The sequence below is a fragment of the Halichoerus grypus genome, chromosome 10 (genome assembly GCF_964656455.1).
Source record: "Halichoerus grypus chromosome 10, mHalGry1.hap1.1, whole genome shotgun sequence".
In the NCBI taxonomy this organism is placed as follows: domain Eukaryota; kingdom Metazoa; phylum Chordata; class Mammalia; order Carnivora; family Phocidae; genus Halichoerus; species Halichoerus grypus.
In genome coordinates, this window is record NC_135721.1 from 91,382,145 (window position 1) to 91,398,671 (window position 16,527).

At 48.5% G+C, this 16,527-nt stretch overlaps 1 protein-coding gene across 4 annotated transcripts; it reads right to left on the reverse strand.

Moving 5' to 3' along the window:
• Nucleotides 1–556: 556 nt before the first annotated feature.
• GZF1 (GDNF inducible zinc finger protein 1) lies at nt 557–11,100 on the reverse strand. 4 transcript variants are annotated; one of them, XM_036086197.2, is made up of 6 exons: nt 10,990–11,100; nt 6,934–8,344; nt 5,541–5,635; nt 3,788–3,955; nt 3,074–3,231; nt 557–2,733 (listed from the first exon to the last, which is right to left on the reverse strand). In XM_036086197.2, the coding sequence occupies exons 2-6, from the start codon at nt 8,319–8,321 to the stop codon at nt 2,383–2,385; spliced, it is 2,160 nt and encodes a 719-aa protein (XP_035942090.1). In that variant the 5' UTR covers nt 8,322–8,344; nt 10,990–11,100; the 3' UTR covers nt 557–2,382. The 4 variants fall into 4 exon arrangements, with proteins under 4 accessions (XP_035942090.1, XP_035942091.1, XP_077912978.1 ...); XM_036086198.2 differs by lacking the exon at nt 10,990–11,100 and adding an exon at nt 10,432–10,716; XM_078056852.1 differs by lacking the exon at nt 10,990–11,100 and adding an exon at nt 9,026–9,174 and having other exon boundaries at nt 557–2,687.
• Between the last annotated feature and the right edge of the window lie 5,427 nt (nt 11,101–16,527).

Sequence of the window (16,527 nt, forward strand, 5' to 3'; positions counted from 1 at the left end):
AATCACCCTGCAGTCACCTTTCATGATGCTCTGGGAGGAGCAGCACCCGCACCCTGGGCACTTTCTGATTATGCTTTTGGGACCCACATACTCAGAGGCCAGCCTTGCTTTCTCTCAGCAGGACTGTACTTGGATTAGGAGGAATCACGACACCCACAAATCCCTCTGTGCTGCGTCTTCTGCAGGGTTTTTGCATTTCTCCGCTCTCAGGCGCAGCCTTACCCTCCTGGGAAGGACAAAGAAATGGGTCTAGTTGGAGACATGCCCATGACGGAGACTGTCACATCACTGAAGAGGCCTTTCGGCGGCCGCCCCAGCACCAACTACACGGCATACTACCCCTGCAGGCAGAGGCCAGCATCCCTCACCACCAGGCTTTCACGTCTGTGGAGTCATTACGCAGTCCAGGCAGTTATGGAGACAATCCTAGGACTACGGATCCTGATTTTACATTTCATTACCCATGAAATGGAAGAGAATTACACTTGTTCCAATTAAGAATCTTATTTCTACAGAGCCTAGATTCTAACAGTGGAAATAAACTGTAGACCTGCCAAACTTTTTAGAAAGCAAACATTTATTAACACATTAAACGATTTTTTGTAGAATTTCTAAAGAAACAAATTCAAGACAAAAATTCTTCCAGTAGGTAACAAAATAATCTATTATTTAAATTCCTTCTCATTAAGATGACTTTATTCCATGAAACAGTACATCAGCTGGGCAGGCTCATTCTCTTACCAAAAGTAAAATGGTTGTGTGACAGCTTTGTTGTTCTGTAAACACAACCAGGATATGCTGTCATCATTGAAAATTCAGTACTGCCATCTTCAAGAGCAAGTGTGAAACATGTTATCAGCACCTCTAAAACATCTTAGAGTGGCTTTCGTATTTACTTAACATGTTACAAGTTAGAACAAAATAAGCATTTCGGGAGAGTCTTCCCACATTAGTTTCTGGCATAGTGCAACTGTGTCTTCATCCTGGAACTTAGGATAAAGTACCTTTCTCTCAGAAAGTGAACGTTTTCACAGCCAGTTTAATAAATTAAAACATAAGAAAAAGAGCAACTAGTGAACAAAAGAATTCTTCGGGGTTCTCTCTTTAAATTATTATGTTTAGGGTTACATGTGAGTCAAAGCACTTAGCATGCGGCAACACACCCAAGCCACTGGAACCAAGAATCGGGCTTAGCAAATACAGCAGAATTAACTTCACTGCAAATTCATTTTAAGCAGGCGGCCAGCAGGAGCCGGCCACAGGAGCACTGAAGACAAAGTGCCTGGTTCTTCACAATCCACTCTTAAGGCATAATCAAAGACACTCCAAGGCTTTTGGTCCCTTCTGCTTATATGCTCACATGTTCCCAAGGAAACAAATGTGTGGGAATTACTTGCCTGTTTCAAGCTCTTGATACGTAAATGAGAAATTCTAGGTTTCTGAAAATCACAGAGTAAGTCAGGAAAACCCAGCCAAAAATACTAACACTCTGTGTTCTAAGATTTGCCAGATCACCTCATTGCTACTTGTGAGTAAAAGCACTCCACAGTGTTTCAAGTGTTCTAAAGCCTCTTACTTCACTTTCACACCTCTGCAAAACCTACTACACCATTTGCTGCTAGAATCTTTGGTAGGACAGCTTTTACCTAATCAGACTTCAGGAATGAAACCCAACAGCCACACTTCATTTCAGCAGTTATTCTATGGCCAACTTCCTAGCTGCGAATGTGCTCTGAGTACAGATTATACGAAGCCATTTTTCAAGTGTTCAATTTGTCATTCCTTTTTTAGTGCCTACAGACAGGAGGTGGAGGGGAACGAATGCAACCATCCATTTCTTCAGTACAACTCAAGGGTCTCCAGAGCAAAACGGACTTGCTTCTGTTCAACAGGAAAGAGCTGAAAATACATGGTCCCAGTTTTATTTCAGCTTGCTAGAAAAATAGCTTAAAATTATCAGAGAACTAAACCCACACAGAAGGGTAAGGCAGGCTGAGAGACCAGGGAGATCACTAACAGTAACTTCATGAGCTGGGCCAGGGCTCTGTATTCTACAGTTATGTAGTTGTCCAAACTTCCTACACATCAGGACAAGCATTATGCATATAACCTGCACCAGGATCCAGTGAGGTAATGTTAACTGCCTTGTTTGTCGATCAAGCGTAGCTGAGATCATGCAGACTGGGATTTTTAAGGGGAAGCTCTAAAAATGCTTTGATAAAGACGTGCAAGTTAGCAGAGATTCAGGAAAATGTGCAGAAGGTATTCTTGCTCACTCTGCCCACACACAGTTCTTCGCCTTAGCCCCTGACATTAACCTGCATACAGCAATCACACACGCGGAGACGCAGCGTAGGATCTGCTTGGCAGGTAATTAAGCTCTCATTCCATGTCAGTCAGCGCGTGAAGCTGTGCAGGCATCGGGTCTGTCTGAGGAGTCAGCTCGCTAAGCTCACTGATGGTGGTGGCCAGCAGCGTGTCCTGAGACACCACGCAATCGTCCGACTTGCAGGCCGTGTCTGCAGAACTGTCCTCGTGAACCGTGGGTACACTGCCTTGGACTGTGGTGAGGTTGTGAAAGTGGCCATTTTCTGCAAAAGACAGCAATTTATCTGAAAGTTTGGATGGCGTATATTCTTCATCCGGCTGCTCAGTCTTGTGCGCATCATCATTCTTGGGTGAGCCATCTACAATAACAAGGAAAGACTTCCATGGAGTATTCTTATCATGTATCTACAAATCAAACACAAAACAGAAGTCACAACGTGTCTCTGAACAAGTGCATCTTTCAAAACAATGGTCTCTTTTCAACTTAAATTTAGTTTCCACCGTAGCAAAATACCCTTTCACTAATGGCCAAATCTCACTTATCACAGATTGTGCCTTTGGGGCCCTGAGACTCGGTTCTCCGTTCACACTGGGAATGTACTCCCTGCAGGGAAAACCTGAAAAGGAGAGGCCCACTATCTTCGACGACCACCGTATGGAATGATGGCCGGCATTTCTGACTGTCTAGAGTTACGTGTACCTGGGGACCAGCGACGGGCCCCGCGGAAGCCGCGCCACTGCTTACCGAGGTATGCCGCCGGAGGGTGGACTTGTCGGTGAATGTCCGCCCGCACGCGTTGCACATGAATGGCTTCTCCCCCGTGTGGATGCGATGGTGACGCTGGAGAGCGTTGAGCTGGGTGAACTGCTTCCCACACTGGTCACAGCAATAAGGACGTTCCCCTGAGATGGGAAGGGAAGAAAGCCACTGGTTGGTCTCCCCAGCCTACTGTGCTGAGTTCTGAAACGCTCTGCAGTCATGCTGCTGGGGCCCACTGGCAAGCAGCAGCAGGGAGGCTACGCTGGGAATGACTCGAGAGTCAACTGACAGGTACAAATCTATCCCTCTAATACCAGGATTTATGGTCTCCACCCAAAAAGTGCCAAAGCCAAAAGCTGCTACTACATCTACAGAAGTTCACCTGTTTTCCGCAGTAACGGAATATAAAATTCCAAGTCCCGTAATAACTGGATTTGTGTGTGTGTGTACACGAATATGTATAGACCATTACCCTGACTTCTAATCTGAAAATGTTAAAAATGTCCATATATCCACATCCAAACACTCATACCTTTCCAGTTTGTCAGGGCCAGAAACTAGAAACTCAGAAATTTAAAAATGCTATTATGACACACAAAACAACGCTAAATTCCAAACAGTTTTCTAGTAAATCAAAAACTTTTGGGACATTATCCTTGCCACACTGAACTCCCTTCCCTGACGACACGCCAGCCATACCTGTATGGACTTTAATGTGCTGGTAGAGCGAATTCCGCTGGGCAAAAGTCCTGAAACAAACTTCACATTTAAAGGGTTTGGATCCAGTATGGATTCTATTGTGATGTTTTAAATACTCCTTAGAAGCAAAACTCTTGCCACATGTTTCACACATAAAAGGTCTTTCACCTACACGAAAAGATGAGACGGAAAGTTAGAAACGATACAGGCACCAGAACACCTGACAAGCTGGCCCACACTCTAGAACACACGTGAACTCAGAAGCACCGTGCTGGGCAGCACGTGACAGCTTCTAGTTCAAACTGTCCTAAAACATCTATTCGTGTAAGATGCCTGCTACTTCCTCAAAGTTCAGGTAAAATGGCCTTGGGAATCCCAAAAAGGGTTCCACTAGCCTAGAATTAGATCATTCAGTCAGCCCACATTTTGGAAACTTAGTCATTCCAAACAAGAAATTAACCTTACAACCTGTTTGGGGGAATTGTTGGATTTTTCAAAGCAGCACTCATGTGGCACTTTATCGGGGCAAAAGCCCCTTGAGAGGAGAGGAAGTTTTTACTTGGACACGTATGCACTGCTGCTCTGGGGCAGCAACTCCAATCAACCTGGGCTGGGTTGCAGAATAGGAGAAAAATGTTCCCACTTCATGTTGTATAGTTTGAGTCTTTTAATCCCACAAATCAGACTCATCCGATTATTAGGTGTACCCCTGACTTTACAAACATCAAAATAAAAATACTGGCGTTAACAGAACCTGAGTACATTAATATTTTCATCAAATGACTGGTTCTCGCTTAATGCTTCGGTGTGACCTGACCTCACCTCCACCCCCAATCTTCCATTAGGCACCAATTCTCATTTTAGAGTCTCAGTAATTCCCATCATTAAATGCCTCAGCTCTGCCTCGCCTGCATTTGAACTTGAGGCTCACATGGCAGTGTTTAGAGATAAAAATTTTAAAATGCAAGCAAGAAAGAACTGGGTTAGTATGATAATAGCAGTGTACAACAGTTAGATTCTGTATCCTATACAAGGTTCTGAACCTCAGCATCGCTGTGCTGAATTTGAATAAAGTAAACTTAAATTTTCTCCCTCACGTAATAAAATCACATCGCAAAATTTTGAAAAATAGAAATGAGATAATCCCACCACCTCAAACATTATATACCAATTTATTTTCATCCAGTCTTTTATGTGCAGGTTTTCAATGTAGCTGGGATTAGCTGTCTGCATAATTGTGCATTTTCCAGTCCACATCCAAGCATAGGTGTTTTTCCTAACATTCAGAGCCCTGGGAGTGGCCCCATCGGGCGCCGGGAAGGGATGGATTTACCAGTTTACTGAACCACTTCCTTGTGGTTGGACAATCAGGCTGTTTCAACGCTCTGTTATTAGGGAGAGCAAGAAGGGGGATGACAGCCTATAGCTTTTCCCATATTTTGAACAACTTCTTTAAGGCAGATTCCTGGAAATGGAATCTGGGGCTAGAACAGAGGAGCTGTTTCACACCTCTGGATACGTCAGACTCGCATGCCGGCTCCCAGCGCCCAGTGTGCACAGGCCTCCGCCACGAGCACGCCAGCACCGGAGCCCCGGGCATGTGTGAGCTGGTCGTTCTTGCTCACTTATGAGATGGAAAAGCTATATCACGGCCTTAGCCTGCACCACTTTGGTAGATGCCAACTTCTATATTAAATGGCAGTTTCTTCTATAGCTAGAAAGACATTCAAGCACAACAGCATTGAGTATTTACCTGTGTGACACCTTTTATGATAAATCAGCATGTGGTTCTGAGTGAATCTTGCACCACATTCATCACAGACAAAAGGTTTTTCCCCTGTATGAATTCTGAAAGTACAACATTCAGATGATAACTTAGGATGTATCTCAAAGCTCACTTTGCAATACAATTTCCACGCTAGCCTGCAAAGACGGTTATTCCAAGAGACCGAATGGGAACGGCTGAAGTGGAAATACACAGGCCCACGACCTCCATCCCCAAGTCCATTTCCGCGGGAGGCGGGCCGGGCGGGGGGCGCTGCACGGCCCCGGCCAGCAGACACTCGCCTTTGCTCGCTCTCTTCACCACTGAATAGTACCGTGCAGTATTTACAAAGCTTCCTCATCAGAGTGATCGACCACAGACAGCCTGGGGACTACGGCTGACCAAGCACCGTGTGATCAAAAACATTACCGTCAATTCCTAAGACGATGTGACCAGTCCAGAAAGAACGGTTTCAAAATGCTGAGGAAAGCTGGTTTCTGAGGAGCGTGCACCAGCATTTGAGTTTCACAACCAGTACGAAGCAGCCATCAACCACGACTCACTGCGCACTTCCTACGCCAAGGTTTTAACTGATCACAGAGTAAAAATCAATGAACGCCAGGCTACCACCCCAAAGACGCCCCAGCCTGACGGCAGGTCTATAATACAGGAGAAACTGCTTGTCTGGATTTCAAGCATGAACAGTCAGCACTGGAAGGAAACCTATTTAAAAACTGGTGTACCCCACCTACAGTTCAAAAATTATGAACAGAAAACACTGTCCTGATTCTGGAGGTTAGACTAACCAGTGGCACTTTCCAAGCCCCGAGAACGAACACCTACGACCAGAGGAGTGTCCTAAAGCCCTAAACGTCCTCTCACGGAGGTCTTTAATGGGACCGTGGGACCCAGCTGGTCACAGGCCCAAGTTCTCAATGAAGAGTCAGGAAAACAACAATGATGGTCATTAGCCCGAACGGCCCTCAAGCATAAGCATGGCGGGCACCGTAAGCTCCAGAGGCTACTCTGGGATCGGGAGAGACTGGCCTGCAGTGGCCGTGCGACAAGACAGGCGGGGCCTGGGTTCTGTGTCCAGGCTTCTGCGCTGGCACTGGGCACAGGGTGAGGGGGACGGCCATCAGCCTGGGGCCTGTAGGAAGGCCGAGTGGAGAAGAGAATTCACAGACGTCCCAAAGCAGCTCCGCCCCCCATTTCTAGAGGGCACAAATTACGAAGTGGAACGTCTGCAGACACAGCCACGCGGGTCAAACCCTAGAACGACCTCCATCTCTCCGCACCCCCAGCCCCAGCACACAAACAGGCCGCACGGCGGGCAAAGAGCACCCTCGCAGCGGCTCCGGCCCGGCGGCCGCGGCCCTACCTCATGTGGGTCTTCAGCGCCGAGGGCTGCGAGAACTTGGCCTCGCACTCGGTGCAGCCGTACGGCTTGTGGCCCGTGTGCGTCCGCTCGTGCAGCCGCAGCGCCGTCTTGGAGCTCAGGCCCTTGCCGCACTGCTGGCACTGGTGCCGCTCGCCGCCGCCCTCATGCACCTGCACCACGTGCCGCTTGACGTCCTTCTTCCTCTTGAACTTCTTGCCGCACAGCTCGCACGGGAAGTGGCGCTCGCTGCTGTGCACGTGGCGCTGGTGGCTCTTGAGGTTGCAGCGGTTGGCAAAGGTCTGGCCGCACGTGTCGCAGCGATGCACCACCTCGGTGGCCACCCCGTGGTGGTGCCGGATGTGCTTCAGGAAGCTCTTCTCGTACAGAAAGGCTTTTTCACAGATAGTGCACTTGAAGTTGCTCTTCCTCTTCTCGCCCTCCTCGTCCTCGTCGTCGTCGTCCTCCCCCTCCCCGCGGCCTGCGTCCTCCCTGCCGCCTGCTTTCGGCAGCACCTGTGCTGCCTCCACCCCCACCCCCACGCCGCACTCCTCACGTTTCGGGACGGGCTCCATCTCTGCTCCTATGGCCTCCGGGTCGGGGTCCTGGGGGCCGCGGGCATCCCCCATGTCGTCCTCCGCACTTTTCTGCTGCTCCCGCAGCCTTCTCGTGTATTTCTTTTTAGGGATTTCCACAAACACCTTTCTTCCAGCCAGCCTTCCGCTGGCCCTTCTGATTTTCGGGTAGGGAGGCTTGACTGCATCTTTTTTCTTGTCTGGCTTCTCCTTGGACTTCCTCGGGGGCACATCTGGCAACACGCCATTGCTGATTGTCTCCACTAGGGGATCTGAGGAATCCCCGAGGCCGTTAGGGAGAGGACTGTCCCCGGGGGGACTTGCCCTGGGGTCGGGAGCAACAGCAGCTTGGGAGCCACTGCTCCCTTCTGCCTCCTGAGACTCAGAGAAGTTCTGCAACTCCAGAAGTACAGACTCTAACATCTGTTTCTTCAACTGAAAACAAGTTTCCGATAAGTCCAGACATTTTAGTTTCTCAGCCATTTCCAGCATTCGCTGCACCCGATCTTCTTCTACCTGTACCTTTGCAGTGTACACAAATTCGAGAAACGAGGCAAAGTCAACAACTTGCACTTCATTTAGGTAGACGTTAGTCCTCGTACCATCCACAGTCTTCTCATTAAGGAACATCTCCTTAAAGAACTTGCTGGTGGCTGCCAGCACCGCCTTATGAGCCATGAACTCTTCGCGGACGCCCTGGTACTCCACACTGACAGTCACATCACACAGGTGACCGAGAAGGCGTAGCTGATGCATTTCATGCAGAAGGTTGAACGGTGAGGATTTGGATTCCAGCAGAACTGCGCCACTTTCCATGTTTCTTCTTTCTAATAACAGCTCTGAAAACAGAAACAAGAATTATTCAAGCCTGAGCAAACACTGAAGTGAAAGGATTAAAAATTAGGATTATTTCAGTTCTCTAGAGGATATAAACTGATTAACAGCCAAAACGTAGCTTTCCTCAGCTAAAGATATAAATCACACCACTTCTTAGAGGGTTCTAAAGTGAAGTCCTAATGCCCCCTCTATAGATAATGTTTGCACACACACAAAAAATATTACTAGGGTTTCTCCCAATGATAAACATAATTGACCAAAGTGACGCTTAATGAAATATAGTACAGCAGTAATTGCTTATCTAGGTCATTTTCTAACTTGCTTACAGACACAGACCTCAAAACCGTAACAGAACTTATAGCAACAATAATCTCTAGCTCTTTGACCAGGAAACCAAATAATTAAAATAAAACACGTGTCCACCAAACCTTAGAGAATCATGTCTGCCTTTGAAAACAACCAACTTGGGGTGCCTGGGTGGCTCAGTAGGTTGACTGCCTTCGGCTCAGGTCATGATCCCAGGGTCCTGGAATCGAGTCCCGCATCGGGCTCCCTGCTCAGCCGGGAGCCTGCTTCTCCCTCTCCCTCTGCCCCTCCCCGTGCTCTCTCTCTCTCATAAAGAAATAAAATAAAATATGATAAAATAAGATAAAATAAAATAAGAAAGAAAGAAAACAACCAACTTGGGACGCCTGGGTGGCTCAGTCGGTTAGGTGTCTGCCTTCGGCTCAGGTCATGATCCCAGGGTCCTGGGATCGAGTCCCACTCAGCAGGGAGCCTGCTTCTCCCTCTGCCTGCCGCTCTCCCTGCTTGTGCGCACGCGCTCTCTCTCTCTCTCTCTCTGACAATAAATAAAATTTTTTTTAAAAAAGGAAAAAAGAAATGAAAACAACCAACTAAATAAATAACTACTTTCCATGAGGAAAACTTCATAAAAAAGTAGTCCACAATCCACGGCCATTTCCAGCACCCCTAAACACCTCATAAGTGAATTACCGCTACTCTATGAGAATAATTTCACGAGCTGTGCTACCTTGAGCAAGTAACTTAATTTCTCTGAACCAGAGTCTGCTCCTTTGTAGAAAACTGCCAGAGCCCACGAGGCTCCAGTGAGTACAAACATGCCAAGTGCTTACAGCCTCACCTGAGGCTTGTAAGCTACTTGCTACTGGCTTCCCATACACCAGAACTAGGTGCCACTGTCGCTATTACCATCCCCATTTCACAGAAGAGGAACTAACAAGGTAACAGTAAGTGGTCGGGCTGGCACTTGAGCCTGGGCCTGGTGGGACTCTGGACTCACACTGAAACTGCTCAGCATGCCCCTCACCTCAGCAGTGCCAAATGCAAAGAGCTGCTTTTCCTCCCTAGATCTTTCCACGGCTGTGGACACTGCAGACTGCACTCCCCACACCAAGGTCTCCTCCCCCTGGCTTCCACGGCACCCCACACCAGCATGGGTCACTTCTGCTTTAATGGAGCTACTCTTTCCTCAGACTCCCTGACTAGGTACTTTCTCAAGATGCACCCAACCTTATGCTCTAGAATCTACCTCCCTTTTCACAGTACGTTTTAGTTCCTAAATCTCCACCACCCGTCCAAAGTACCTGTCCTCCTTCTATCCCCCTTCAGCCAGATCTTAGATGTTGCCTCCGATTCAACATGTCTAGGGCAGAACTTGTCTTCATCTTCCCTGGAAAACGAGCCTCACCTCTACCCAGTTCTCCAGTCCCACCAGTGATACTGTTTCCAGTACCTGGGGCTACAGCTGGCTTCCTACAACCACCAGGCCACCCCCAAACATGAAAAAAGACTGTCCTCTGAGAGTTCAACTGTAACAAGAACATCCAGGAGACCTGAGCAGTCACCGGAAGAAGCCTCCACAGTCAACTGAAAACACCCACCAAGCTCAGATGGGTGAGGCGGGGGAGGGGCGGTACACTACGCCAAGGACTGTCACTGATTCCAGCCCCAGCCTCGGAGAAATGGCTGCAGAGGGCTTGCTCAACCTGCTGTCCATCCTCACCAGCAGCCCTCCACTTCCCCAAACCTCTGCCAACCGGGCCCTTAAGCAGACGTGCGAACCTACAGGCGGCCTGACAGCGATTTCTGAGTCAATCAATAAAGTGGTTTCTGAGCATGATTTCCCATCCTGTCTGAGCACAGGAAGGGAAGGCAGTGATCATGGCGACAAGAATCCTCTGGCCTGGGTGACAGCTGCATCTCCCACTGTAATTGGCTGGCGCTCGGCCGCACCTCCGTCCCAGAGCATCTCCCTCCCGCCGGCCGTTCTCCGCCGCTCCTCCGCACTAAGGAGGGTGCGGCGCTCCCGCCCGGCCGCGTCCGGGTCCGCATCGCGCTCCGACGGCGCACGCCCCCGCCCCCTCGGCCCCTCTGACCCGCACACTTTAGCGGGACACACGCCCCTCTGCAAACGGATCCGGTGCCTGCTGGGCCGCGGGCATCCACGGCGCCCGCGTGATCGGGCCTGGACCTCCGACCCCGGGCCGCCCCCGACTCCTGCGCCCCCAAGGCCCGCCGCTTCTCCTCAAGGGCACGCGCGGCCGGCCCGCTCACCACGCCCAGACAAGTCGGGAGGCAGCGGCTGCGGCGAGAAGCCCGGACGGCCCGCGGGCCACACACTCACCTCCCAGCCGGCGTCGCCGCCGCCACCGCTACCGCGCGTCCACCGGACGAGGCCCCCGGGGACCGACGGCCGGCTGGGCGGAGCGGAACAACAGCGCGGGCGCCGCCGATTGGCCGCCGCGGGGCCCACCCCGCCCCCAGACGGCCCCGCCCCCTCCCGTGGCTGGGGGTGGGGGCTGCGCGCGCACGTCCGACTGCAGCGACCGTGCGGACAGGGTTACGTGATTCGACGTACGCTCGGGGCCCGAGTCCGCGCAGGATTGCGTCACCAGCCGCGAGTCAAGGTCTGCGCCTGCGCAGAAGACCGCGAAGGCGGCTCCGCGTCTGTTCTTGGCGCGGCGGGGGGCGGAGCCGGGCCAGCCCCAGAAGGTCACGTGGGCGGGGGAGGGGTGCGTGGTCACATTTGGGTCCGTCTCGGTCTATCGCCCGTGGCGCCTGTAGTCCGTGTGCTACGCGCAGTTCCGGGCGGTGTCCGCCACTCGGAGAAGGGGAGGGTCTACGACGCCGGCCGGCACCGGGAAGGAGCGGGCGTCCCGCGGGCGTCCTGGGACTGGCCGGTGGCGGACAAAGCGCTTCCACGTGCTGCAGGACGGGGTTGGCGTGGGGCGGGTGCTCGGCGGGCATTCTTCCCGCAGGGTCGCCGCCTGGTTCGGCCCCGGCCCAGGAGCGCCGAGATCACACCTCACACCTTGCTTCAGCGTGCGGTTTGGTGTCCCGGGAGTCTGCAGCCACGCACGTGGTTTCAGCGGTCATTACGGAGCTTCCCAAAGACCCAGCCTCCCTTCGGTGGAAAGAATTCATGCTCCGTCTTTGAATCCTTCAGCCCAAAACCTTGCTGCTTCCACACATCCTTGTGCACTCTTAATCAAAATCCCGCTTTGGAAGACTGACTTAAACTAACACTTCTCGGTTAACCCGGCCCCTGGCTTCCCGCTGCGAGCCACCGCTAAAGCTGTGCGAGATCCTGTTCCTCAGCGGCCAGCCTTGCACTGGGCGGCGTCTTACCTACGCAGTGTGTCGGTAACGTGTAGGACTATAAAACGCAGATTAAAAAGACGCTTAATTCTTCCTGTTGAAAATATTTCCCTCTCCTTTTTGAGCATATAGTTTAGAAAGGTGATCACTGTAAGTATTCTGTCTTTGAAATGTACCTAATTGCTTTTGAAGATTAGCTAGGCCCTGGGTCAGCTTTACGACCTAGAACCTAGAAAAACCTTGCTCAAGGGCTCCCGGAGCCATCTGTTTGCAGTGTAAACATCCAGAGAGAAAGCGCCCAATCTCCCAGTTTCCTAGGAGACTAACTTTAATGGGCGCCTTGTTCCAAAGTTGCACAACTAACTCCTGTCATAAAGGTATGAGAAGTGTGTTTTTACTCTGGATAAACCAAATAGATGACCTAGATAGTCATCCCACTTACTAGGTAGAGAGGATGAACTATGTGTGATCAGTGGTACTGTCTAGTCCTCTTACTGGAGGACTAGTTATTACTGTTTACATTGAGACAGATTGTACCCGGTTAGCTAACACCGAAAGGGTGAGATTTCTTTCTGTCTTTGTCATTTGCCTGTAATGCACATCACATTCTGGTGTAAGGCTTATCTGATAATACAAGTGTTTTCTTTACTACCTTTATATTGGGGAGAAGATTTTATTTTCAACTTTATCCCCTCAGGGTGCCTGGGTGGCTCAGTCGTTAGGCCTCTGCCTTCAGCTGGGGTCGTGGTCCCGGGGTCCTGGGATCGAGCCCCGCATCAGGCTCCCTGCTCGGCAGGAGGCCTGCTTCTCCCTCTCCCACTCCCCCTGCTTCTGTTCCCTCTCTAGCTGTGTCTCTCTCTGTCAAATAAAGAAATAAAATCTTTTTAAAAAAAAAAAATAAATAAATTTTATCTCCTCAACAGGAGCCAGCTTCCCACACATAGTGGGTACTCAGTATTTTAAGAGTGAATGAGAGGCATCTTGGCTTCGGCACACTCTTTTTATTTGCATTCCATGATTCCAGGAAATTGGTATGAACACAATTTTTAGTTGTGGCCCCAGGTCCAGAATAATTTTTTATTTTATGATTTTGTTTTGCATTGCTAAAAGGTGATTTGCTTCCTCACTTAAATCTTCAGTGCTTGTTGGCCATCTGTGTATCTCCTTTGGAAAAATTTTTATTCATTCAGACCCTTTATTTTTCTTTAGTTATTGTTCTTTATATTATTGAGTTGTAAGAGTTCTTTTTATATTCTAGATGAAAGACCTGTATCATATATATTTTGTAGATATTTGTTTTTACTTTTTGGATGGTATCCTTTGAAGCACAGGGGTTTTTAATTTTGATGGACTCCAATCTATTTTTTTGGAAACTGTTGCCTAATCCAAGGTCATGATGATTTACCCCTGCTTTCTTCTAAAAGTTTTGTAGTTTTAGCTCTTACATTTAAGTTTGATCCGTTTTGAGTTAACTTTTGTATACATATGAGGTAGGGGTCCTACTTATTCTAATTGCAGGTGATTATCCAGTTGTCCCAGGATTTGTTGGAAAGACCCTTCACCCATTAAACTGTCTGGCCTCCTTGTCAAAAATCATTTGACTGTAAATGCCATCATTTACTTCTGGACTCTGTTCAGTTGATCCACAGGACTATCCTCAGTACCACACTGTCTCGGTTAGTGTGTATGTTTTCCTTTTTCGTGGAGAAGTTTTAAAATTTTTGCTGATCTGCCGGTCTTTTCTTTTGGGTTTCTTCTGCTGAGTTTAAGCTCAGAAAACACTTTGAAATGTAAAGCAGAGAGAATAGGAAGAACAAAGGTGCAGAGATGATACCCCAAGCACCTACCGTCTCCAGAACAGGCTGCGGATGTGGCTCTGAGACTCCTGGTGGTCAAAGAGAAAAAGGCCATAAAGCTTTGTCTACCAGAAAAAACAAAGCGAATTTAGTTTGCTCAGAGGCAGTTTTATGTACGTTGTGGGCAATACATGTCCTAAAGAGCATTCTTAAGATGAACCTACCTCCGTGTTCTTCTCCATCATCTTTTTCATCTTTTCTCTCTTCAAATTTGCATTAAATGAATTTGCTGCCCCCTCTTCACCACCAGCAGATTCACTGTGATTGGCTCCTGCTGTATTCCTCCAGGTACATCTGTCTCATAACCTCTGGCCGCTGATTAGCTGGTGAGTGGGACCACCACCTAGCACGCTTGCTGAAGTTTTTGTCTTGTCTGGATTCATGTATTTTTATGTAGAAAAACAAGATATAACTGCAGTGGATAAACACTCATTTTTGTGAACTGGGCAACTACAAGAAATAAGGTAAACATTGGAATGAGATGTAGTGCACAGCTCGCATCCCCTACGTGGGGATGAAGACATCAAGGAGGCTGATGAGAGACCCATGGGTTCCAGGTAAAAAAAACACTCCTCCTTACCCACGTGACTTGAGGCAAACAGCTCACCTAGTCTGTCAGTGCATGCCTCTCTACGAGCCCTGGACAGGTGGAGGCCCTGGGAACATTGCACATCTCCGGTGAAGATGGCACTTTATTTCACCGTGGTGTTGGGCACACTAAAAGAACGTGCTTTAGTGGGTTAGTGGTGCCAGCTCCCTGGTCGCTAGTGTCCAAACATGACAGTTCCTTGGGGGAGAGCCTAAAACATACAGAGATTGGCAAGAAAGTAGCATGTGCTATTCAGAGATATCCTGGGTGGAGAGCAGCGGCTCTGGCCTGGGCACAGGACAGGCTGTGGGGTGGCTGCACATCGATCTTGACCCGGGTGGTGGTTACAAGGCGGTCTGTTACTAAGCTTAATATTTGTTTTGTGTAGTTTTCTGTACCTGTGTCTTATTTTTCAGTAAAAAGAAAATAAAGGAGATAAAGAAGCCACGCTTATTCCTTTGTACCAACGGAACATGTGCTCAGTGAGTGTGCCTGCCCCATTGTTGACTGCAGACATGTGGCTAAAGGGCCACTTCTCTCCTTGGTCTTTTGTTTCCCACACTGTAGTTATTTGGTCACTCAGATCACCAGCAAGGTCTCTTCAGTTACAGTACAGCCCCACTTTGTTCCTGCAAGCAAAGCAAAAGGAATGGTATGTGTCACCTTGAATTGCTGACCCTGCCAGGAGCCAAAGATCTCTCCCATGTTAAGCTATAGAAATAAGATGTGAAAAATTCCAGCAATAGAGCCAACTATGTAATGACGACAATTCTCCTGCTACAAACCCTTAGAAATGGTAGCTTAAATATAGCAACTGTCGTTTGAATTCATGGCCAAGTTTGCAAGGAATCTGGAAAATCTCTGGGGTCCAGAAATAAAGAGGGAGCTCAACATGAAGCCTGTTGGTGAGTGAGCTGCACCGCCCTGGAAGGGACTGTGGGTCTGGTCTTGATAATAGAGCTAGGAGTCTGGATTTATACACACACACACGCATAGTCGGGAAAGTAAGAACAGTGAGACCTTGCATAAAGCTGAGACTCACAAAGAACCACACCTTCAATGAAACAGTAGTTTAGAAGAAAACAAAATCTACCAGCACAGAGAATCAAGTAGCTGTTGAGTTTACCCTGGGCTAGGGGTGTAAAAGGCTCCCCTGAAGGTTTGTAACTATGGGCCTGCCTCCGCATATGGAGTTGTGGTTCAAGTTATGCTGCCCCTGATTCCTGGGAACCTGTTAGCTTGGAAATTAACAGAAAGCCTGGTCTCTGGCCAGAAACATCCCAGGAGCACCCGTAGAAGCAAATGCAAAACTGCTCTGGAGGGACGGACAAGGGAGCAAGCTTCCTGAGCGAGTGGACGCCAGCGGTGTTAACAGACAGCAGGTTGGACCCGTAAAAACTTTAGTAGGACTCTCAGATTCTACCGTAAATATGTTCACATTGTTTAAAACAAAAGGAGGACTTAAATATGTTAGAATAAGATAAAGGGCAAGCAGATATGAAAAAGGACTAAATTAAACTTCTGAAAGTTAAAATATACTCACTGAAATCAAAAGCTGCGTTGAGGTAAGCAGTAGGTTCGGCACAGTGAAGAATTACTGGGCTGGAAACAGACCTGATGATGTTATCAAGACTGCAGTGGAGACACAGGATGGGAGATGTGAAAGAGAGGTTAAGGAAGATGGAGGAAAGAATAATAAAATCTAATATACTCCCAACAGGATTTGAGGAAGGGAAAAAAAAAAAAAAGAAGAAGAGGCAAGGTTCAAAGAGATATTGGCTGATAATTTTCCAGAACTAAATAAAGGAATTCTCAGGTTTGGGAAGGATGGATAAAAATAAATTCGCATCTAGACACAATATAATGAAACTGCAGAACAACAGAACCAAAGAGATCTTAAAATTATCCAGAGACAGACCAGAGAGAACTGAGTAAAATTCTCTAAGATCATAAAAGGAAGCCCATGATCTGTGTACAAGATTCATGCCAAGGGCAAGGAGATAGGCACCCATAAATTCAGCAGCAGAAATGCTGAGTGCAAGTAGCAGCCTTCTTTATGGAAATGATAAAGGATGAGTTCCACAGAAAAAATTCCCCATTCAAGAACTGCGATTTTTCT

Coding starts and splice junctions, on each gene's coding strand:
- GZF1 (XM_036086197.2), bottom strand. CDS start 8,321: ATGGAAAGTGGCGCAGTTCTGCTGGAATCCAAATCCTCACCGTTCAAC. Junction 5,636..6,933: donor GCGCTGAAGACCCACATGAG/GTAGGGCCGCGG, acceptor TTGTACTTTCAG/AATTCATACAGGGGAAAAAC. Junction 3,956..5,540: donor TCATAAAAGGTGTCACACAG/GTAAATACTCAA, acceptor CTTTTCGTGTAG/GTGAAAGACCTTTTATGTGT.